At 39.8% G+C, this 24,561-nt stretch overlaps 1 protein-coding gene across 2 annotated transcripts; it reads left to right on the forward strand.

Annotated features, from left to right (window-relative positions):
- The first annotated feature begins 787 nt into the window (after window positions 1–787).
- On the forward strand, window positions 788–24,460 carry ACTR2 (ARP2 actin related protein 2 homolog). Of its 2 annotated transcripts, XM_027694955.1 has the most exons (10): window positions 794–939; window positions 6,976–7,086; window positions 9,977–9,991; window positions 12,033–12,248; window positions 15,860–15,932; window positions 17,814–17,950; window positions 18,726–18,875; window positions 19,571–19,716; window positions 20,080–20,212; window positions 21,398–24,460. In XM_027694955.1, the coding sequence occupies exons 1-10, from the start codon at window positions 892–894 to the stop codon at window positions 21,566–21,568; spliced, it is 1,200 nt and encodes a 399-aa protein (XP_027550756.1). In that variant the 5' UTR covers window positions 794–891; the 3' UTR covers window positions 21,569–24,460. The 2 variants fall into 2 exon arrangements, with proteins under 2 accessions (XP_027550757.1, XP_027550756.1); XM_027694956.1 differs by lacking the exon at window positions 9,977–9,991 and having other exon boundaries at window positions 788–939.
- The last annotated feature ends 101 nt before the right edge of the window (window positions 24,461–24,561 follow it).

Genomic DNA, 24,561 nt, shown 5'->3' on the forward strand with positions numbered 1-24,561 from the left:
GAAAACAAACAGTCCCATCTAGTGACTTGGGGCGATCTGGTGTGATTGAGGTCACAGAATCAGCTAGGTTGGAAAAGACCTCCGAGATCATCGAGTCCAGCCTTTGACCCAACACCACCTTGTCTACTAGGCCATGGCACCGAGTGCCACAACCAGTCTCTTCTCAAACACCTCCAAGGATGGTGAATCCACCACCTCCCTGGGCAGGCCATTCCAATGTCTGACCACTCTCTCTGAAAAGAATTTCTTCCTAATGTCTAACCTAAACCTCCTCTGGTGTAGCTTAAGACTGTGCCCTCTTGTCCTGTTGCTGGTTGCCTGGGAGAACAGACTGATCCCCACCTGGCTACAACCTCCTGTCAGGGAATTGTAGAGAGGGATGAGGTCTCCCCTGAGCCTCCTCTTTTCCAGACTGAACAACCCCAGTTCCCTCAGCCGCTCCTCACATGACCTGTGTCCCTTCACCAGCCTCCTTTCCCTTCCTTGGACACGCTCCAGCGCCTCAATATCCTTCCTAAACTGAGCGGCCCAGAACTGGACACAGCGCCCGAGGTGCGGCCTAACCAGCGCCGAGCGCAGGGGGAAAGAATCACTTCCCTGGTCCTGCCGGCCACCCTGTTCCTGACACGAAGTGACTTGGTGTGACCTGGGGACGGGGTCTGGAGGCCGCCGCGGTGCCGCGGGCCCGCCGCCATGGCAACGGGCCGGGCCGGGCCGGGGAGGCGGTGGGTGGGGCGGGGCGGGGCGGGCGGCGCGCGCTGACGGCTTCCGGCGTGCGCGCGCGCGCGGGGGGCCCGGCGGAGGTCGGGGCGGTGCCGCTGCCGGTGTCGCTGTCGCGGGCGGTGTCGCGATCGGTGCCGGTGCGGAGCCCCCGCGGTCGGTGTCGCGGCGATGGACACGCTGGGCAGGAAGGTGGTGGTGTGCGACAACGGCACCGGGGTGAGTCTCTAGTCTGTCTCTCTTTCTCTCTCCCCGGCGGCGCCCGGGACCCGCCCTGCCGCCGGGGCGGAGGGGGAAGGGGAAAAAGCCGGGAGACTCCCCCCTCCCCGCTCCCGGAGCCGGCCCGGCTTCCTGCCGGCACCGCCCGCGGGCCGCGCCCGCCTGGCCGTGCTGCCGCTGCCGCCACCGGGCCCGGCCGCCATCCCGGGCCCGGGAATGAATGGGCGGGGGGAGCTCTGGGCCCTGCGCCCGCTGATCCCGTGATCCCAGTCCAGCAGGGACCACCGGGCGGGATGCGGGGCCGGGGCTGCCCTGCCCGTCCCCGGACCCTCGGCCTCTTGCCGTGTTACCCTCAGTATCTGATTTCTCTGCGTGACCTGAGCGAGACTCTGTAGTGACGCGAGTTTAGCCAAAAATACCGATTTTTAAAATTTCTGAATGAGCGCATTATATATGGGGCAACCAGGATGTGTCCTCTGTGCGCAGGATTATTAGTTCAGGGAAATGTTTTGGTGGGGTTGTTGGTTTTTTTGTGGGTTTTTGTGTGTTTGTTTGTTTGTTTGTTTTTTCTTTTTTATTTTTTTGTTAAGCATCCTTTCATTAGTACCTTTCTGATCCACAGTGTATCCTCAAAATTGGCATCTTTTAAAATACCTTTCTGATCCACAACCTACCCTCAAAATTGGCATTTTTTTTTAATTTCCCCATCCTTTTCACCTTTTCCTGCCTCCTCAAGCGTGCAGGCACCCACTGGAAACCCATCCTTTTGTCAGGCTGCGAGGCACCTCGACAGGAAGTGAAAAAGATACCATTTTAGAGCAAAAAAAAAAAAAAGAAATAAGATGCTATTTCCCCATGGTAAATTTTTTTTTTAGCAATCTAGGGTTTCCCCTAGTAAAGCAATATCATTTTTATTATGGAGAGTTAACGTAACTCGTGGTACCTTAAGATCTTTTGAATGGCAAAAAAAAAAATGAAGTTTTATTTTATATAGACACTTGGAATAAAAAAGAAATTTCTTTTCTTTTATAAGCCTAGGAAGAGAACAGCTGAGACAAAGGATGCTGCTGTTAGACATTCAGCATCCTGAATTAGAGGGTTCTCCAATTAGCATCTGAAATTACTAGAATGGTTCAGGAAGAAGAACATCATATTTGACAGGTCTGGGGTTTGACAGTTTTAATGTCTCTTCATTTTTCCTCCTATAGCAAAAATTATCATTATTAAGGCTGGGGTCTAGAACATTTGGCACTTTTTACAGTATCTTTTAGGAAAAGGAAAGGAAAAAATATAACATTTAGCACTTTTTTCTTACAAAGGGATATGGAAGCTGCTTGGCTTTTTTTTGTTGTTGTTGTTTGTGGTTTTTCAGTAATAATATCTTTATTATTTAATATCCCTGTTGTCAGGCCCAAAACAGAAAAAAAAAAAAAGAGCTTCATCATTTGCTATGGTCCTTTGTATGGCAATAATCACTGAGTTGTGAAATGTTTGGTGTATTGGTAGTGACAGCAGTGTTGTGCCTTGACTGGTCTTGGGTATGGGACATGGATAAAAGCTTTTGTCCTTATCAAATTTCCCAAGCTGTGTGTGTAACACAGATTTCTTTACAACATAACGTATCTCTATGCGTGCTTTTAATTCCAGGGACATCTTGGATTGATGCATTTTTTTCCCTCTGTGAGTTGTACCAGCAGGATATCAAAAACCTCCCAGCAGTGGAAGGTGCCTTTATGGTGCGAGAGGAGGGGCCTGTGTTACTCCAGCTTGTGTGGCTCTGGGTTGTGTTTGGCCTCTGAGCAGAACAAAGTGTGTCTGGAAGTACCCTGGCCACAGAGGTCCTTGTGTGGGGGGGCAGAATGTCAAGAAACAATGGTTAAATCAGTAAAACTCAAAATATTTAGATTGAATTGGGGTAATTGAACTAGTATTGAGATAACGAAGCTGGAAGAAAATTCTGTTCAGTAAATCTGTGAGGCTCAGCTGCGTTTGAAGATTATCAAGAAGCTCTATATTGTCAAACCAGTATTTTGATGATAATATTTTTCCTGTATGACAAGATATGTATAATGTCAGAGTGATTTCTGATATGTCATACTTAGAACTGTGATTGAAATTAGATCTCCTACCAGGCATCAGAAATGTTAGATAAAAAATGGAGAATATCCTTGGAAAAATCAGATGCAGGTTTTAACTTTAGGCTTGTCTTTGAAATCTACTGTTCTTGGTAGGCTGCACAAGGGCTTTTAATGTGTCAGGCTGCAGCCAACCTTTGAGGAAGAGGTGACTAGAAGGAAGTTCTTGCAACATGTAGTGTAGGAGGGAGGGAGGCAATGGCACCTCAAAGGTCTAAACCATTAAAGGTGGATGTTCTTATTGTTACAGGACAAATGGTAAGTTACTTAGTGGCCTGTGAAATTGCTGTAACTGTGTTTAGGGCTTTTGTTTAGGAGTTGCATCAATGGAAAGAATCAAGCACAGAGATCTGATAAGAATATTAGCATTCATTTTAAAACTTGTCACGTGACCTATTCGTGAGCTTCCTCATTCTTTTAGTTTGAAAGAATACTTATACATGCGAGTTCTTGGTGTTTGATGACTCAGTAGGAAGTGAAAGAGTCAGTATAAACCACAGTGAAATGGAGAAGAAACTATATATGGTAAAAGTTCTTACATACATGGCCTTGCACACAGGCAGGCTAGGTAGCTGTTCTTAAAACATTCTGAATGTGTGCAAAAATAAATGGTGATGAAGTCCCTACAGAAATGGGTAAATTCATTGAGTGCTCATGTTATTGTTCGACGCATGAGCATTGTGCTGATAATTGTTGTGAGAGGTGGGCACAGTAAGACATGGAAGAGAAACAAGTACACTGTACTTAAACTGGAGAGTTTCAAATTGAGAGCAGCAGGAACAGTGAGCGTTTCGTGCTGGGCACTAGAAAAGAGAAGCTGATTCTGTTCCAGGTTACTGCAGCTCAACGTTTACTTGAAGATTTTGGAGGATTTCCAGTAATGGACAGGAGGGAGAAGTATCTTATGTTTCTTGTACCCCTTCAAAATACCAAGAACTGTCCAGCATCTATTATTATGCAGGGCTGTGTTTTTTAGGTGTATTTACCTATTGGTAGTTATTACTGAGTCTGGTTCTTCAGCCAGTGTTGGGTCATCACAAACATACTGAATCACCTGAATATTCAGGATTATGTCAGGGAGAATAGTACAGCAGGGATGCTCCCATTGATGGGGAAGCTGATGTACAAGGCTCACTTGCTCTCATGTTCACCAAATTTTTATGTAGACTGGAGAGGGAAATTTCAAATTTGAAGAGGAGTTAAAATTCTGTCTGTGTATGGCTAAATCTATAGAACTTTGTAAAATGTAATTTTTAAGGCAGTCTGTTCTGGTCTGAGAGAGGTGGGGAACAGACTGGGAGTGTCCAAGCTTAATCTCACTCACTGCAGTTCACATAGATTAAATCTGGTTTTGATTGTGTTTTAGGCTGGTTGGAGAAATGACAATCTGTTTTTAAAATCTAGGGTTTGTTCACTGCCAACGTAGTTAATTTCCCGGGAAGGTATGTCAAGGTTTGAATGCAGAAGGGGTCTGGAAGTTACTATTGAGATCAAATAGTAAGAATAAGTGTTTTTGTAGGTCAGCAGTTTCTAGGTCATCGTAGTTGTATGTGATTTTGAGAGGTATTTTTAAGGTTGGCTGAGAGGCACTCTCTGATTTTCGTGGAGTAGTCGTTTTGGTTGCATATCTCAGTGGTTACTTTAGGAACCTTGGGGTTCCAGCAGGGTTTAAAAGTGTGGGTAGTGGAGCTTCTTGAGGGGTGTTCCAGGAGCTTGAGTTGTAAAGATTTATTTAGATATTATTTGTCCTGTTACTTCTGTTGACCAACGTGGTTGGTGATGTCTGGTTAGGGAAGTTGCTTCACGCTGGGGGGGGGTGCAGAAAGGGAGGAAAAGCTGTAGACAAATATATGGGTGCAAAGGTGCGTGTGGGGTATTGCTTATGGTTGTACTTGGAATAATTCAGGAAGCCCTAAGCTGGAGGATGGGATTGTATGGGATGTTTCATAGAACTTCCTTCTAGCTTGACCAGGCCCTGCACAATGAAATTTATAACAAGCATACCTCCATAGTGTAGAAGCAACAAAAATTGTGATTGCCCTTTATGCAGCAATTTGCTAAGCCTGAAAGGGAGCTTTTTTTTTCTTTAAATTTGGACACCATTATTTGGGCTCAGCTCCGTCCTTCAAAATGTCTCATACGTTTCCTCGAGTTTAAAACTTCTGGTAAAGTCTTCTGGTGTATTCAGGTGGTGTGATCCAGAAATGCTTGAGGCTGCTCTTTGCTTTCTGATAGCAGCACTGCATTCTTGAATACACAGATAAGATCTATATAACTCCTAGGTACTTCTGGCTTTAACACAAGCAGAAGAATTGATAAGTACTTGCCTTTGTGTACACAGTGTCATTCTTCAGGTATTCCAGACAGCTCTGCCTTGGGAGACAGCAAGCACTGAATGAGTGAAAGAAATCAGGGTCCCAAAAAAGCAAAAAAAAAAAAAAATCCTTTCTCCCTCTATTACCCCATATTTAATTAAAATGTCTCTTGACTCTTTCTGTAACTGGCTTGATAAATTTATTTCCAAAACAGGTGTTCTTTTTTACTGCGGTAAGGTGAATAATTACAAGCAACAGCAAGTGACTTTTCATGTTCCCGTTAGTGTAATGACAAAATTCCTCTCACTGCAATTAGCTGTACTCTTTGCTGGGATAATTGTTCCAGTGGCAGCCTTCAGACCTTGCTCCAGAAAACTTGGTGAATGCTTTGAAAATGCTAGCAGATGGCTTTTAATACAACCTGAAGTGGCTAATTAAGTTTTGGGACAGGGTCCCGAGGAGGCTGTGAATTGCCTGTCCTTGGAGGCTTCCAGCACCCAACTGGTCAAAGCCCTGAGCAACCTGCTCTGAGATCAGAGGTGACTGGTTTTGAGCCCAAGGCTGGACCAGACAGCTCCCGAGGTTCCCTCCAGCCCGAGTGATCCCATGGTACTGGGTTACCACTGCTGCACCTCAGTGGTTGAGTAACTCTGCAGGTGAAAATGTTTTTGTTCTGGGATGTTAATACAGTGCAAGATGCAAAGTGTGCATATGACACACACGTGTAGGATAGCTGAAGAACTGTTCCCTGTGAACTAAAATTGTAACTTCTTGCTGACAAATTTAAAGTTCATGATTAACAACTGAGATTCCTCTAGTGACTGTATTTTTTTTTTAATGTTCAGTAAGTTGTCATTGTTTTCTTAGTGTATATACTATCTTGGGACCTGGTGATATAAAGCTTCCTTTTGTATATATTTGGGTAACAAACACTTTCAGAGCATCCTGTTTGGTGTGAACTGGCATCATCTGAGGTTTTGGTTGTGCTGTTGGTTTTAGAAGTGCTTACTGGAAACTTTGTCCTTAAAAGAAACCCTGAAAATTATGGAACTTTGAGAAATCCACCCGAGTTGCATAGACTTATCTGCTAGTTCACAGTTCAGCACTTTTTACAAGAGCATAAAACTTGACTTCACAAGGTTTTGGGGTTTTTTTCTGGTGTGTAATTCATTATGCTACTGCGTGCTTTAATTGGAGAGGTGGTTTAATTAGGTCTCATTGGGTACTCATTGTAAGGTGATCCATTATAAAATTACGGATTTCAGGTTGCTGGAGGACTTTTTTATGGAGTGGCCAAATCCAAATTCACACACCAGACTCTTGTACACCTCACAATGTACTTAGTTGTTTTAATACCATTTCTTAAAAATCTGACAGTCTTGATTCAGAAAACGTTCTGGAAAATATTGTAATATTTTAATGCGTCATTTGAAATGTGTAAAATTGATTTGAAAATATAAATCCAATTGGTTTCCAGTGGGACACATGCTCTTAAATTTGGACTAATAATTTTTTACCCCAAACCAGGTTTCTATTGGTTAATGAAAGTAATGCATATTCTAATAAAATAATTTCTTCCTTTTCAGTTTGTGAAATGTGGCTATGCAGGCTCAAATTTTCCAGAGCACATTTTTCCAGCTTTGGTTGGAAGACCCATTATAAGATCAACTGCTAAAGTAGGAAACATTGAAATCAAGGTAAATTTTTTTTATTATTATTTCTTTCCGATAGATGAAGATACATAGGGCAGCTTTTGACTTACGTTATGTTTGGAAATGCTTTCTCCTTAACTCCCCTTTATGCTGTTTCAGTATTTCTTGATTGATTTCTGTATTGGATTTTAGCCTGTCACAAACTGTAAGGTTATGAAGAGGGTAATCTAAAGCACTGGAGCCCTTCAGATAGTACACCTGAGGAGGCAGCAGGTAGGGCTCAAGTGGTTCTGGGCAAAAAGGGGCTTCAAATGCCAATATGTAAATGATGTCACAGTTAGAAGGCAGAATTTGGACAGAAGTGACTGACTGTCACCAAGCTGTACTGTGGGATTCTGAGATAATGTTGAAGAACTGCTGGAGCTTCCAGGTCTTTCTATACGGTTTGCTTTCTACTCACAGTTGATCACCTGTGATCTTGTATGAGATGTTTAACCTTGGCTGTGTTTGCATTTCATTGTTTCTATTGTTTTTGTTTTCCTTTTGCTGTTGATGGATGTGGGTACTGCATAGCAGTTAGAGAGGCTCTGTCCAGGCTGCTTTGTCTTGGGACATTATTCCAAGACACAAGGAGAGAACCATTGTTTGAGAATCTTTTTCTGAAGTCATTTCAGGGAGCTGTCATTTCTCACTTGTTTTATGATTACAGAGTAATGCTTTGAGTGTTATTAGTTGCTTCTGCGATACAGGCTTCAGTAAATGTCTCAGCCCTGCTGTGGTCACATCCTCCCTTCTTGCTTCTAGCCACACAATTCTCACCTTGTGCTGGTCATGCTGCTTTGTGCAGGCATGTGGTGAGCCACTTTAGTGAGCTGATCCAGCTGAAGAAGAGGGATTTCTTTGCCAGGTGAAGTTTTGAATGCCTTACTACACAGTTGTGCAAACTCCAGTTGGAGAGTGAGGGAGAAGCAGGAGGCAATGCAGAATTGTAGAAGTCCTCACTTAGGCCAGTGAAGGTCAAGTAGGACCACATATACACAGGCTTTCAATTTTGCTTTCCTTATTGCTTCTGAACAGCAGCTTAGGAAGGGGAAAAGAAAAAGTTGGCCCAGTCTTGTTCTTTATTTTCAGAACCTTGTAGTCGACAAGGAGAACTTGAGTTATCTGACTTCTGTTGCTGCCTGTAAAACAGTTGTAGTATCAGCAGAAGGCCACATAAGGAAGTCAAGAGGTTGAAAGACATCAAACCTTCCCAAAATGCATTCATAGGGTGTTTTTTTTTGTGTTGCTAATATTGCAATACTGCTTTACCTTGTGTCAGCTAGGATAATTTGGTTGAGAGGATGGAGATCTTTCCCTTTTACAGTAGAGAGGATTTTTTTGTGAGGAGAGGGAAAACATCTTCCTTTCTCTTGCAAGACTTGGGGATGTGTGTTTCTTTGGGTATCTACTTGAACTTGATGTGAGGAGCCTCCTTAAAGGAGATCCTGGTAAAGTTTTATAAAAGTTATGCAGTGATTTATGAGTCTGAAGTCCAAAAAAGATTTTCTTGCATGAAATCTCACTGTTGAAGTTGTGTTTTCTTTTGAGCTGGTCTGATACAGCCTGTCCTGCCAGTTTTGATATCCTCTGATTTCCTGATAACTTGGTTTAATATTGTTGCAGATAACAGTGTTAAATGGAAAAGATAGGAGGTAGAGGTGGGTAATTACTATGACATCAGTGCAAAAGAACCAGTAAACTATAATTTGACATGCATTGCTGGTCTTCTGCTTGAGCATGGATCATGTGGGTGTATTGTAGAGAGTATAAACAGTGTCTAGATTCTTCCTACAGGTTTTGTAGCATCTGCCTATAACAAGTTGTCACCTTTCTTAAGGAAGCAGTGTATCAAGAGAAGAAATCCCTGCCACAGATACTCTGGGTATCCCAGTAGGATAATACAGTAGGAAGACTTGTTAAGCATGAGTGCTGTTTTTCTTTGTGAGATTCTTGCAGATTTCCTAAAAGAAATGTATTTTAGCAGATGAGTTTTATGCCAAAATTTAATTCTAAGCATTCACTGTAAGTTCTTACAGGATAAGTTTGAAACTGAGTAAAGGAAGCTGGCAAGAGTTTAACTTTTCAAAACTGTTCAGGAAAGCTGTCATTCCTGAGAAATTCGGAAACTCTGTGAAAAGAGCCTGGAAGCTGATCAAAACAGTGGTTTTCATCCATCAGGTTACCAGTTTCAAGTTACTTTGCCCATATTTTCTGTATGGATTTTCCTTTTGGCTAGAAGCAGGGATATAGCTTTTTCTCCTACTCAGAGTCCTCAGTTCAGGACATAAATACAAGAGTTCAGTTGTTAGTGGGATTATTTTGCTTAAAATTGCAACCTTAAAACTCTAAACCCAGAAGGATAGATGCTGCTCTTAGCTTTTACTGACTTTGCAGCAGGTTTAGGGGTACTAGTAAGTCACTACTGATTAGTAGTTTTCAGTTCTTGGATATTTTAAATGAAATTTTTAAAACAAAATATAAATTTAGGATTTGTCAGAGCTAGTTATGGTCAATTGCCTTGTGCAGAGTCTTGTCTGCTTCAGATAAACACCTTGCCCAGGGTAAAACTCCATTGTTACAGAATATTTATACACAGAATCCTATTTATGAGAGGTAGGCAGATATACTGATCCTGTTTGCAACCTAGGATGCATAAACATGACACGCCACTGACATGTAGCAGTAGCTTCCTTTAAAGAGACAATTTAATCTGATACCCTGAGAATGTTAGTTTGGCCCTAACTAAACTAACTCGGATCATTTCCTGCTGTACATGCATCTCTTTTCAACCTAATTCTACTGTGTACTTAAAGTAATTTGAGAATTTCATTTAGGCCTTTTCTGACTTTCTTGCTTCTACCTTTTCTTCACCTTTCTTGACCTGTTGAAGTAGAATAACAAAAAGATGGTAAGTGAGGTGCCCCTGTGCTTTTTGTTTACCATTTTTGCTTGATGAGACCTAGTAGCTGTTATGTTATTTTTTTAATGCTATTCATTGTTTTGTCTTGTCTTACATTTTACATTGGAATACATACTTATTTTGGACATTGTTCATTGCTTTGGTTTACTGGCAAAACTAATTCATGAGAATATTTTATGTATTGCTTCTAAGTGCTACATAACCTGTAGTTTTGCAAGATGCAAGAATAACACTGAAAGATCAACATGAACTCAGCGTCTTTAAGAGTAGAAAGTGCTCTATTTAACATTAAAAACCAAGAGTTTGAAGAAACGTTCAGATTTCGGTTAGACAAACAGTCCTGAGTAACCAAGTGGTGGAAATATTGGATGTCACGATACTTATTCCTCTCTGCAAACTCAGTTGTGTCGTCCTTCTTCCTCTTCACCTGCCAAGTGTGCCTGTTTGTTAGTGTGCTAGCACTAATGTTCTCAAGAGAGAACAATTGTTCTGCCCTTTATCTTTGTTTTAAAAGGATGTGAAAGTTTCGTGCAACTTTCACATTGCACCTTTGAATAGCAGCTTTTCCTGGGCTGTGTCCTGTCCAGCAGCAGAGAACCTCAGAGAACAATGCACAAAAAGGCTTCCAAGTCTTCTAACTGGTGGAGTTTCTGTCGTCTTAAATTCTCCTGAGTAGTGTGGCTGCGTGGTGGAGTTCTAATAGTGCAGTTTCAACAGAGTACCTTTGGTTTAAAACATTGGAGTCCTGACTTTTGTGTTCTGTACAGTCGAGAACTGAGGTGTGATCTACTGTGCAAGGAAAACAAACAAAACACCTTGTCAGTGAGAGGGGGTGGAAGAAGAATGGTTTGACTTAAACTATTTTCAATTAACTTCCTTTTATAATAGTCAACAGTAACTAGGTTACTGTTAAGGGCATTGTAAACCAGACACCGGATTTTTTCACTGTGCATCTTTTTTTCCCTGGCATTGAGTAGTAGGTTGAGTAATCCTCACTTCCAAGTTTGCTGTGCCACAGCAACTGCAAACTGCAGTGGCATATTTTTGGATGAAGCAGCTGGCCTTTTTTTTTTTTTGGCAATTAATATTAGTATGGACACAGGGCTATTGGTATCTAGAATTATGTTCTTATAGGCTAAGTACAAGTGAGTCAGTCCAGGCTTCTTTATCCCAGACAACTGTGGGATATAATAGGGAGCGAAGATAAGATGTTATTGTACATGCTTCCTCTGGGAAATACGTGGGAAAGGAGAAGATGTGATGCTACTAATTTGAATTTGTAGTGTTTGCATAACTAACTTTAATAAACAGATTGCTTAATCAGTGTGAAATGACTATACAAACTGCATTAGTTGGTTGTGTTTGTGCAAGAATGCATTACTTGGGTTGTTGGCTTGAAACTTCTGGCAAGGAACAGACGAGGTTATATTTTATATTTAGATGTACCTCTTCACACCCTACTGACACAGGCAATATGTAAACCATTGTTTCTTTTAATGTCTAGTGTGGAACTTACAATCTCTTATTTGCTTTTGCTACTGTTCGGTATGCTTATTCACCACTCATTATTCCTTTTTTGGTATTGTGCACAGAATTTGCAACATGCATGGAAAAATACTCTGCCAATCCCACCTACTACCCTTATGTGCTGTTTTGCATCTCAGCTCTTAGAAATTAGTATTTGATAAAATAATTTTGTAGGTGTCAGTGGAGAAACATCTGTACTTACAGAGGTGTTCGTAGTCTCTAACAGGGTTTATTGGTTTGTTTAAGGTTAATTGAAATTGAATTAATTGAATTAATAATGTTTATTTTGGAAAAGGTTTGGGATGGGTAACAGCCAAATTTAAATACTACATGAAATATATTCTACTTCTCTCCTAAGTACCTGAAAATGGTTCAAAAATGTGGGCACTGCTTAAGAACACAGCTGGACACAGGCTGAAGCAGTTCACTGTCATTCTTGAGGAGTTTGGTGTTCAGAAAACTTTGCAAGCACTGACATGTCTCTGTCTTAAAATTTTCGCAGGATCTCATGGTTGGTGATGAAGCCAGTGAATTACGATCAATGCTGGAAGTGAATTATCCAATGGAGAATGGCATAGTTCGAAACTGGGATGATATGAAGCACCTTTGGGATTACACGTTTGGACCAGAAAAACTTAATATTGACACAAAAAATTGTAAAATTCTACTCACAGAACCTCCCATGAATCCAACTAAAAACAGGGAGAAGATTGTGGAGGTATGTCTGTCTAGTAGGAGCTGATACAAACTGTCCTTGAAATATTGCTAAGGGGTTTCTTGTTCCATCAACACACAGTGACTGTCTGAGGCAAAACAGTTCTGTTTTCTAATCAAAACTCATCCTCAGCCATAGTCATGAATGCTACTGAGCTTAAATTCAAACAAGCTGATTTCATTCAAAAGCTGTAGCAGGCTTCTTGTCTCAAGCCATGCCAGCATTAGAACACAGAATTGGGAATACATGTCAGTCTGCATATATCCAAGATTCGTTGATTATGAGCTATTGGATGAATGTTAATTACTTTGAATGACTTGGACTTCTGTAAGCCAGTAATGCTGCAGAGGAGATTGGAGCTGGATGATGCTCACCAGATGGAGTGGTGTTGTTGGAGGTGGTTGAGACAAAGGTGTGATGACAACCAATGCACTAATCATTAATTAGTGCTAGGGATTATCAATGAAAGCCTTCTAAGAAGGAAAGCCTGGTTCTTGGATCCTCAGTCTCAGAGGGCTGCCCTGGGTGATCTAAGCTCCACCTGAACCTTGTGTTCATGTGGGTTGTCAGATGTTGTTTAGCTCCAGTACTATGTGACAAAGATACAGTTTTGAAGAGCAATAATGTTTGACGAGAACAAAAAGTTTAGTTTCTCGTTTTGTTTGGGTTTTTTTTTTTCCTCTCAAGCATCATAGGTATTTTCAATTAATATAAATATTCAGTGTCACTAAAATGTAATTAAAAAAAGTGCTGTTAGAATACTCGATAGGATGGGAAAAGTGGATTCCAAGTCTGTAACCATATCCATTTATCAGAACTTTGAATGTCAAAGCTTGTATATATATTTTTCCCCCAAATTTATTGCTTATTCTAATAAGAATTTATATTTATTGTTACTTGCTGACCTTTCCCTTAAAATCCTTTTGTTGTCACAAGTACAGTAGTGCCCTTTTTTTTTTCCTTGCAACATGGCAGCGAATATATTTATGCTAATCCTTTCTTTCAGTGACTTGGGAGCAAATGAATTCTAGCAAAGGTAAAACTTAAGTGAAAAAAGTCAAACCGTGCAATCTAAATTCAGCATTTTTTAGCAATTGTGGACATTAGGGACCTATTACACAACTATTATGTAGTGCAACACTGGTAATACCATGTACTGCACATCAGTCAGCTGTGGTGTGATAGGCATAGCAGATTATTCTGGGTGGCCTCCATGTAGCAGGAATGGCTGTCTTTCCTGTCCAGGCTTCTTTGCTTTTCAGCTGTCTACAATAGTGTTCTTGTTTCTGTTTCCCTGCTGAACACAAAAGGCTGGATTTTAGTTATTCTGGTACCAAGCAATTTTATACCATAAATTCAAAACAGTATGGCCTCTGAACTCTGATAAAATATTTGCATTGCTCCGTTTGCTTTTTTTATACCACTCCAGAGAATGTAGATACTTAATCGTGATCTAGAGGATTGGTGAGAGCTAGAATCCATTTCTGTAAATTTAAATTTGAGTTACACAGAAGCTCATTGTTTCTATTAATATTTTTAATGGAACACAATGTTATGAGGACTTGCAATATTTATTTTAACCACAATGTATTTATACTCCTTCCGTTTTTGACATGGCCTCCTCCTTTCCAGGGAGGGTAGCCCAGTGTGAAGCAGAGGACTGAATGAAGATATTTCCTAAAGCCTGCAGTAAATATAATAATGTCTGTGCAATTTGGGATACAGTGCAGTAGCATTCTGAAAGGAAAGCTTAGTCATCTGGACCATATCAAGAGGATAGATAATTACATATGCTGTCCCTCATTCTATTTTTAGTAATTCTCATTCCTTACCTCATTTCTTCATCAAACTCAGCTGCAGAGTAAGGCAGCAGGTGTTCACGTGACAGCTATATTGTAAAATATGTATTTTAAAAGTGCCTTTTCTTTCACAGCATGTACAGGACACTGTTTGCTCTTCAGCTTAACTACGTATTTGCTCTTTGTCTCTCTCTGCTGCATTCTCATGTAACACCCTCAGAAGCAGCCAGACTGTAATGGCATATCAAGTAGCTGGAGAGATACTTGAGCACAGTCACTTCTAATCCCAGACTAGAATTCATTACTATTCTTCCCAATTTTTAGTTCTTCCTTTCTAGTTAGAACATCACTTTGTAGGTAATCCAAAATCTGCTCTCAAGGGAAGAAGAATCTTTTCATAGAACATCCTGCTCAGTATTTACATCTTAAGATTTGTTAACATATATGTCCCATGTCAAGGCATTTTTCATGTCAAATATGTCATAAAGGAAAGAATAACAACCCCCAAAAGGCCTGCATATAGGTTATAAAAGGGTTTTACAGTGGCTTCTAGGGTTTGGTACAACATGTGAAGGCAGTAACTAATGCCATTTGAGTATTCATTTTGTTGTATGAAGTTGATAATTTAGGTTTTCCTTATGTTATTTTTTCATTTAATAAGCACGTTGTTTGAAAGTCTCATCTACTTGGAATAGTGTCGGGTTTAGACAATGACTACTCGTATGGAATCTCTTTGAGTTGCTGCCCTTTCAGCTGTTCCCTTTCTGTTCCTTTTCACATTATTCTAACAGAGGAGGTTCCTTAAATAGCTCAGAATTCTAAAATTGTCAGGCATCAGCTTTTTTCTTCAACAATATTTGGATATCTTTTACTTGAGCTGTGGGAGTACTTAGGATTTAATCAGTTTCTAATCCTAGAAGTTGCAGAAGGGCTCAGGAGGCTGCAGAGTAGCAAAAGCAAAACTTCTGTATGTGTTGAAATAATCAGAGTTCATCCGTTTTTCCTGGTAAAGCATTTTGAGAGGAAAATTGCTGTACAGCATGATTTGTTTACTTGGCCTTTTTTGTGTTTATAAAGAAGACAAGATCCTATAAACCCTACATCCTTTAATCTTGGCCTGTTTCTTCACTAAAACTAGTTTAGTGGTTAGGGGAACCTCGTGTGCAAGACAAGCAGTTACTTCTCGTATTTCAGTATGAGTTCTGCAAACCTACAGTTTTCTGTCTGTAGTAGAGTTTGCACTAATTTTAGAAGTTTGTCATTGGTTGTGCTTTAAAGAAGGGAAAAAGGTGGCCCAGATGCAGAGAAAAACCTGTGACACTGGACTTGTTCTAGACCCAGATGCACAGGAGTCTGGTTTTACTTGACAGAGTCTGCAGTTGTACAAAGTCTGTGAGGCTTGATATGCAGAATAATAAAACCCTGAACTTCGTTTTAGAGGATACACCTTTAACAAACATTTCGTTCCCAAGTCACACTTCAGTAATGAGGTGCTTGTCTGGTCTGCAAATACTGCCTCCCACTCATTAAGCACTTTGGAAAAGGGCTTAGTAAAGCTGCAGAAGTTGGTGTGTGGATTTTCTTGTGAGTATTTGCTTCTTGTAAGGGTTTTCTTGTAAGCATTCTGCTAAACAGATGTGGAATATTTCATCTGGCTTATCTGGTGTGAACAGGTGAAGTATAGAACTGAATGTATTACTGTGTTTTTGATTACTAAAAATATAAAATTCTAGAAATACAGTTTTCAAACACCTATGAAATTTCTTTTAGTATTTGGCCTGCTTTTGGGAGCTAATTTTTGCCTTCATCTTACAGGTTATGTTTGAGACGTACCAGTTTTCTGGGGTATATGTAGCCATCCAGGCTGTTCTTACTCTGTATGCTCAAGGTAGGCAAAAATAACCTGAAATCTCTTTAGTTTGTAAATGTGTTGCTGAGCCAAAGTACCAATATGGCATCACTGGGTCTTGGGCTTAACTCAGCGCTGTTCTCTGAGTAAACTCAGCTCTAACTGACAGGCTTGCTTTTTGTTTTGGGGAAATATTGATAGGTATCACTGTCAGTGTTATTTTCATGGATTACTAGCATATGGGGACATGCCTGTAAATGCAAAATCCTGGCTTATCAAAACTGTTACTGTTTCAGGGTGTGATTGTTTTGCCTTTGGCACCAAGTCTTAATGGCTGACTTTTGATTTTCTGATCATGAGTGAATTTCAAGATGATGATCATGTGACTTTTGCAATATTTTTCAGGGGGAAAAATAAGCAGAAAGTTGAGTCTTTTGCTGTAGATAAAGTAGGTTAGAAGATCCCCAGCCTGAGCAGAAAATTACGGATTGACTAAATCCAGTGGAAATTCTACCTCCGGCTGCAGTCCATCTAGGATTTTAAGGAGTGAATCAAGCACATCAGTTCTAATACAGTGACTCCTTACATCTGTTTATTAGTGGCTTGGTGTATTTAGCTGTCACATAGCAGGACATAAATATCCTTGTCCATTAACACATCATTGTAGTTTCTATGTCCAAGAGCCAAAGTGATGGGGTACTGGAAAGGTGGTTCTGTTATGCAAGTCATTAAAACTAGTTGAACCAAAACCACTTTTGCACACCTGAATATTAATTTTATTTGCTGCAATCTGTGCTATTACGGTTTTTTCCCCTTGCTTTTTCTTTGGTTTGCTTCTGTTAAGTATTTAATTGACTGACATCTACAGTCTTAAAATCTGCTGTAATTGTACATGTACCTCACTGTGTAGTGCTCAATTATTTTGTGAATAACAAAATAGTGCTACAACTTAGAGCAGTCTGCAATGTTTCTACATACCATCATCTAAAACAAAGTTGAAGACCTTCTAAGGTGTAACAATCAAGGGGCCCATAAATAAAACATTTGCTTTTGAAAATTAAAAAAGCCCTTTAAAACATCCTACTTATTTATATTACATTAAAGGTTAAAGTAGTGGCTAAAGTTACATAGAGATGTGCCTCATTTCAGTGCATTTTTAAAGTCTCCCTTTAAAATATGTTTTCTTGCTTTAGGCAGCTTGTGAAAAACTATAAAACTATTTTCTGGTCAACTTTCACCATTGATTTGTGCCTTTTAAGTAGAGAAATGTATGTTTCTACATGTTTATGATATCTCAGTTTTGTACACCTTGGAAGTTAATGGTTTTGTGGTGAACTTTTTTCATGAGAGTTGACTTTTTTTAGTCTGTGAAAGTGGATCTGATTCAGCCTAATGCTACTTCTGTGTGGAAAAAATTAGGTGTATGCTGTGCAGTCCAAATATTCTCCACTTTATGAAAGCATTGGTTTGGTTTTTTGAATACCAGTCAAAATCAACAAGTCCTAAGCGTTGTAACAAGGTAAAATTGTGGCCTGAGTATCTCTAAATTTCTTCATATTTGAGAAATTATTATAAGGTTGCACATATACAGCTGAATCTGTGGAGGAATTTGTGCCCCAACAAGCATTTAATGAGCATAGATATTCTCTTTAATTAGAGTGCAATTTAAGATGTCAAAACACCAGGTAAAATTGCAAACGGTAGAGTTCTAAGCATCTAGGTAAAAGTAGAGGTAATACTTTAAAAAAAATTATATGAAAGCATTTGTTACTATGAACACATTAAAATCCAGTGATGACTGAGGGAACAGAGGTTGTGTTAAGATTACAATGAAAAAATCTTAAACTCGCTACTATTCTGCTCTATTTACGAAAGTACTAATAAAATTTGAACTTTTTTTTTTCCTCCCCATTCTTTTAGGTTTGTTGACTGGTGTTGTTGTGGACTCTGGAGATGGTGTAACCCACATTTGCCCAGTTTATGAAGGTTTCTCTCTCCCTCATCTCACGAGACGGTTAGATATCGCTGGGAGGGATATCACTAGGTACCTCATTAAGGTAAGCTGGGAAGAGTTCTTAAAGGTTGAGGGTGGTATCTGTGGTACTTTGGTTCAAGTTAAAATCCCTTGATAGCAAGAAACCACTATAGAGTTTCCCTTTATTATTCATATGTTAATTTAGATAAAGAACTCCTTTGTCTCTGTATTCCTTCAGTCTATTCTTACGTTTCCTCATGTAAATCACATGCGATGATATTGATGTTATTCAGAGACATCACATTTTCTTAGTGGCAGTCTTGTAGGAAGGGAATTTATTCCATATTTGGGAAAGAAAACCTCAAAAGTTGGCTTTCTCAACACATAAAATGAAAGCTAAATTGTATTCTCTCAGTTCTACTCATCTATTTTCAGAAAAACTTTCTTACAGTGTGGAAAATAGTGTAGTGATTCTTCTCTGATTATTAAATAAGACAGCATGTTTGAAAGACAATTTGTTTGGGTGCTTTAAGTATAAGCAGCATTCTGGATTGACGAATTTGATGGTTAAACTGGAACACTGGAGTGTTCTAAAGTGAAGTGCTAAAGATGAGAATTATTTTGGTTGTCTTTAATTTGTCTTTGTGATAGTTACACTGAAAGTTGTAATGATGAAGAAAATTTCCCACTTGGAGTCACGCTGCTGCTGTTCTGCTTTTCTGGTCATAACGGACATACTGGGGTGGATTTGTCTCAATACTAAATTTGCAGTTAAAAAAGGGAGATGAGCTTTTAAAGATACATGTTTAAGTGTACACCTCTACTGAGAGGTCTGTAACCTGCTGTGTTCCCTCCAGCTCCTCCTGCTGCGAGGTTACGCTTTCAACCATTCTGCTGATTTTGAGACCGTTCGCATGATCAAGGAAAAGCTCTGTTACGTGGGATACAACATTGAACAGGAGCAGAAACTGGCACTAGAGACCACAGTATTAGTTGAATCCTACACGGTAAGTGTCTTGGAGACAGTTTTTCTTGTCCTAAACTTCCTAGGTTTAAATTCATTTAGCTTTGATTCCTTCACAATTTCTCTTGGCAGTAGCTCGTTTCCCAGCCATAGGAGTCTGTTAGAATCAGATTACTTGGTTCTGGGAAAAGCTTCTAAAAGCTTTTTTTCTTTTCAGATTTTCCATAAGACTTTGCACTCGTTTTTGTCATTGTAGATCTTTGAAATTTGACTATTGCAGTGTGGGAACTTGTAGAGAAAGTGGACTTACTCCAGTATATCAAATTCTTTCAGCTTCATCCATATAACAGCGAGACGTATGAGACTGATATCCGCTGTCAGGAGTGGTAAACTTGCTCCTAGTGGAAACTTCCTGTGATCACACAGGGGAGAAAACAATTTGCAGAAAAGCATTACTCTTGCTGTAAGATCATCTTTTAAATTGATAATAGGAGTTGGTATTGTAAGGAAATGTTTGGTATGGATGTGTCTGGTCCCTGATGCCTCAGAGTTAGTTGCAGTGATTAAAGAATTTGTGTATTCTTTCAGTAGTACTGAACGACTTCTTGCAGTGCTGACAAGTATCAACAATTTCCTGTTTTAAAACATTAGGGAGCAATGTAGGTCATTTCCTCTTGGTTTTTTTTAGTATTCAAGTGGCTAAAAGTAGTCTTCTCAATGGTGTTTTTACTTCACTAGCTCCCGGATGGCAGGATTATCAAAGTCGGTGGAGAACGGTTCGAGGCACCGGAGGCTCTTTTCCAGCCTCACTTAATAAATGTAGAAGGGGTTGGTGTGGCTGAGTTGCTGTTTAACACCATCCAGGCCGCTGACATTGATACCAGGTAAGAGCACAAATCCTCTGTCAGGATGCAGGGGTGATGTGAGAACATTACATTCAAAGTAACATCTTTTGCTTTAGACACTAATGTGTGTTGCTAGGGGAGGGCATATGCTGGGAGAGGGGCTCAGGCTGTGGTCTTGGAGCTCAGCAGGTTGTCTGGAAACTATTTTGGTGTGAATGAGCAGATAGAATCTTGAAAGCACAGGTTTTTTTACTGCTGCTTTGTGGTAAAGCATGAGCAAGTCTGTCTTTGTGTAGTGACCATTTTTTAGATTTGTATTTGCTCCCCTGTCCGTACAGGTACCTACCCCTCATAACAGTGTAAACTGTACAACACTAGAAAGACTATTTTTCTTTGGGTCAGGTCTGAATTCTACAAGCACATTGTGCTGTCTGGAGGGTCCACCATGTATCCCGGGCTGCCTTCGCGGCTGGAGCGGGAACTGAAACAGCTCTACCTGGAACGAGTTCTGAAAGGAGATGTGGAAAAGCTCTCGGTGGGTATCGAGTGGCTGCTTCATTTGGGGGGACACGGAGTCTTATCCTGAATCCCCACTAGAGGGAACCAAGTAGTCAAAAATGACAGAGGCTGCGGGTGGCCCTCCGTGTGACTTGGAAAATCACTGCCTCTCTGTTCTTCACACCCCTGCGTTTCCTTTGCAATAGTCACCTTTTAGTCCGTGCTAAAAGCAAGCAATTCCTGAAGTCTTAGATTAGTTCGAATGTAAAATGGGCTAGGACACAACTCGTAATGTAGGCTAAACAAAGCTAAGGAAAGTCTTTTGTGCCTTAAAGTCATCATTGGGCAAAAATATTTTTTTTTAATCTGTGGAAGTTTTGATTCATACTACAAATGAAATACTCAAAAGTGAGAGGCTGGAGTTCAAGTGGAATAAGTTTTCCTTTTTCATTGGTTACTGTGATAAGGAGGCAACAGCCACACATGGATTACAGAAGTAACACTGTGTTGCTGTCTGCTTTTCAAGGAGGAGATATTTACAGAGAAGACTCCTTTGAGTGGAGTTTCCAATGTTGAACTAAATTGAACTTCCCTGGTTCTTAATACAGTGTCCTCTAAATATCTTTTGTGGCAATATGGAATGACTCAATTGTACAGAATGTTTTAGAACTGAGACAATATTGCACACAAATGACTTTACTCATTATTGCTCTTGAAGTTAGAGCTTTAGCATTGAAGAATTTAAGGGAATATTAATTTGTTAAGCTGGTCTAGGTTGCATAAATTTAAAATCTGTTTCAACTATCCTTCTAAAGCTGGGTTTAATTCTAAAATATTTTGTGATTTGATGATCTGGTAACTTCTGATAATTTTAGCCATTGAAGCTTATGAAGTATTTCACTCTACTGTGTTCATGAAATGCAAAAATTGGGGTTTTAATTTTATGTTCTGACTCCTGGACATTTTGTGGATATACTGAAAGTACAGTTTAGGAGGAGGTGTCAATAGCTGTCTCTAATTTCCAGTGCAAAGTAGTTATTTTACTTGGGTTGCACAAGCTGGAAGCTCACACAGAGCGCCCGGTGAGCTAACGTTTCAGTTCTTTGGTCGTGTTTTTCTCACTAGACAGTTTCCACTTCATTGTTCTGGTGGAAAGCCCGGTTTTATCTTTGAAAGGCTTTGTTTCAGGGATCCCAGTAACAGTTTTTTTCCTTTCTCTTAGAAATTTAAGATCCGAATCGAGGATCCACCCCGTCGGAAGCACATGGTGTTCCTGGGGGGCGCGGTTCTAGCAGACATCATGAAAGACAAAGACAACTTCTGGATGACCCGACAAGAATACCAGGAAAAGGGAGTGCGTGTGCTGGAGAAGCTTGGTGTGACTGTTCGATAAATCCCAAAGCTTGTTCCCATCACATGTCTAAAGCTTTTTTTTCTTTCATTGCCAATCTCTGAACTCACTCAGCTACATGCTATGGAAGGGCCTGTCTTGGCCTTTTGACCCAAACGTCAAGTTTTGTTCTGGTTTCTTGGGGTAGCTTTTGTTAAACGTTTCTTAATGTGGCTAAATTTGACTATTAAATTTGACCACTTCCCTGCAAACAAAACGGAGCAAGAGCAGCCTGTCTACTTCATTGTTCCTTCCCAGTAGGCAATTGGGTAATTCTGGTAGGCTTTTTCTTCTGGGTTTATTGCTGTAGTCCTGCTAGCTTTTGTCTCTAGTTCACAAGGGGTTGTGTGCCTTTTCTAGCATAAGAAAACCTTTAAACAAGAGTTTTTGCTATTGGGTCATTGTGGTGATTATCTTTGCATCTTTATGCCTCTCTCTACATCAAGGTTTTTTTTTTTTTTCTTTTCCTGCAAATTAGGAATTTTGATTAAACATTGCTAGAAACTAGTTGAAGTAGCTGGAATGGCTTTAACACACCGTTTCCATGTAATGTGGTTCCATATGCACTGCTGCCTAAACTGGCTTCTGAGGGGGTTTATCCTTAAAGGTGGTGGTGGTGGGGCTTTCAGACTGCATTTCTCTAAGTGGGAATGTCCAATTGCCACAAATGGAGACAACACCTGATGTTCTGGCAAATGTACATTTGTGGCCTTAGGTGTCTTTTTTTTCTGGAGAGAGGAGACAGGTTTGAGCTATGTTGCTTTTTTTGTTAAGGGACAGCTGGGGGGGGTCAGCCTGACCAAAAATGCCTCTTTTTATAACTAAATTTTGGTACCATGTTGTCTCAGCATAGGGAGCAAGAATGTTAAATTAGCTGTTCTGTAATTGTTGAGAAACTTAGATATGCTGAGACAGGAGCCTCTAAACTTATTGAAGTGATTTAATACTTTCAGAAACGCTTGTGAAAACTGTAACTATAGATATTAAAATCCCCAGAACTAAGTTTTAAAAAAGTCTGATGTTTTAAGTGCTTGTGTGTACATCAGAAGCACTTCCATTAAACTTTACAAGTATATTAACCTAGTGCCAAGTAGTTACTGCAAATGAATATTTCAATGACCAGTGTTTATTGCAGCAAGCAGATATTTATAAACAACCAGTGGCAGTAGGTTATAAAGAATGACTTATATTTCTTCCAGTTAAAAATAACATTGGAATATGAGATGTTGTTGGTTGGTAAATAGCCACAATTCATTCTATCCCGTCTTGATTTTTGATACTTAACATGGGATGGGGAAGGAAGTGAAAACCAGTGATGAAAATGCTGTTTTCGAGAAAGTACATTAAAGCTGAGCTGTTCTAAAAAATAGAAGTTGTCACTAGTAATTATCAGCCACCTTCTCTGAGTATAGTTGCCTGTATTTTTTTTTCCTACTAGCAGACTGGTAACTATCTTTGCAATAAAATCTGCCTTACAGTAAGCATAGCAAAAACTGCCAGTTAGACTTAGTTCTACTTTGCTTTCCATGGAAATAATACATTACTTCTTACTGGGTTTCGAAGCCTACCATAACATTTAAGCATAAGGAAGTTAAGATCTGCTTTTGACTTCCAAACCTTGGAATGTACAAGAGATGCTTTCATATACTTGCCATTTGTCTACATCTTTACATTAATAATTGACCCCAGGAACACAGAAATCTTAAACTCCCTTGGATTCTTAAAATCTGCTTTCTTTCTAAATCGAGCAGACAGCTTCCTTTGGCTGAGCGAGCCAAAGGGGCAGAAACCATGTCTGCATTTCTTTAATAACAAGACAGTCACTATAGTATTGCTAGTAATGACCATTTAATTATAGGTGGGTGGGGTTTTTTGCAGCTATATTTACTCTTAACTTGAACAATATGAATTTACAGGCATGCCGGTCGTGCCTCAGTGCATGCACTTAAGCAGTTACTAGATTTTTGGGGACATGAATGTAAGGGGTACTCTGAATTCCTGTAGTCTTCTAAACATTTAATACACAAGACTTAAAAAAAATGCTGTGGGCTTGCTTTAGAGCTATGATTTCTCAAGTGACTGTCTCTGGGCTTTTCAGACAGTGTTGGGAATCATGGAAATAAACCAAAGAATGACTTAAAAAACTTTTTTTGAATGACAATCTGTCATGTGGTTTTTCAAATCTAGACCTTGACCCTGCAACCCCTTTTCTAAACCATCTTCTCCCCTGTCCATTGGATTCAGTTAGGTATGTGCATGTTTGAGTAAAGGTTTTGGAATTTGGCCCTTTCACTAGAGAACTTCACAGCACCATGAGTAATAAATGTCAGTTGATTGTGCAGAATCTTGGGTTTCCATGGAAACCATGTATATATTAAAAAAAAAAAGAGGCAACTAGCATTTTAAATTAACTGTTATCGTGGATTCAGAGGAACACATATGTAATCCAAGTACTGAATGGGGTGTTCCAGTTGTGCTCAGTGTGGTTCTCCATGTGTGTGTTTGCACACACAAGAGTGTGTGTGTGTGTGTTCTCTCAGCTGACAGCTTCAATATTGCTATGAAAGCAATCTGGTTTTAAAATATTTTTTTTTTGAAGACCAAATAACTTGAATTGTATTTGCAAAATGCTTCAGCTCCTATAAAATTAGAATAGAAGATGCCGCATCAGTTGTAAGTTTTTTGGGAACATCCTATTTTTAATGTTAAGCTGCTTCAAACCCTCCCCTCCCCCAGTGTTCTAGGATGTTAACTGATGTAACACAAATGGCTTTTTATACAGTTCTGAATAATGTTAACACACAACACTGGTTGAGACCGTGAATGGAAATAAACATCTATTTAAATTGACAGGTCTTTTCAATACAAAAATAAAATCAGATTTTTTTCAAAGTAGATTATGTTTGCTTTGTTTCCTTTGGGAAATCACAGCTCTGTCAGTTTTTCTCTGACTTAACTTCCATCACAAAACTACCATGAGCAGCTTTTGCTGAGGA

The sequence above is a fragment of the Neopelma chrysocephalum genome, unplaced genomic scaffold (assembly GCF_003984885.1).
Source record: "Neopelma chrysocephalum unplaced genomic scaffold, ASM398488v2 Primary Assembly neopelma1_99, whole genome shotgun sequence".
Taxonomy (NCBI): Eukaryota; Metazoa; Chordata; class Aves; order Passeriformes; family Pipridae; genus Neopelma; species Neopelma chrysocephalum.

Coding starts and splice junctions, on each gene's coding strand:
- ACTR2 (XM_027694955.1), top strand. CDS start 892: ATGGACACGCTGGGCAGGAAGGTGGTGGTGTGCGACAACGGCACCGGG. Junction 940..6,975: donor TGTGCGACAACGGCACCGGG/GTGAGTCTCTAG, acceptor CTTCCTTTTCAG/TTTGTGAAATGTGGCTATGC. Junction 17,951..18,725: donor TCACTAGGTACCTCATTAAG/GTAAGCTGGGAA, acceptor TGTTCCCTCCAG/CTCCTCCTGCTGCGAGGTTA.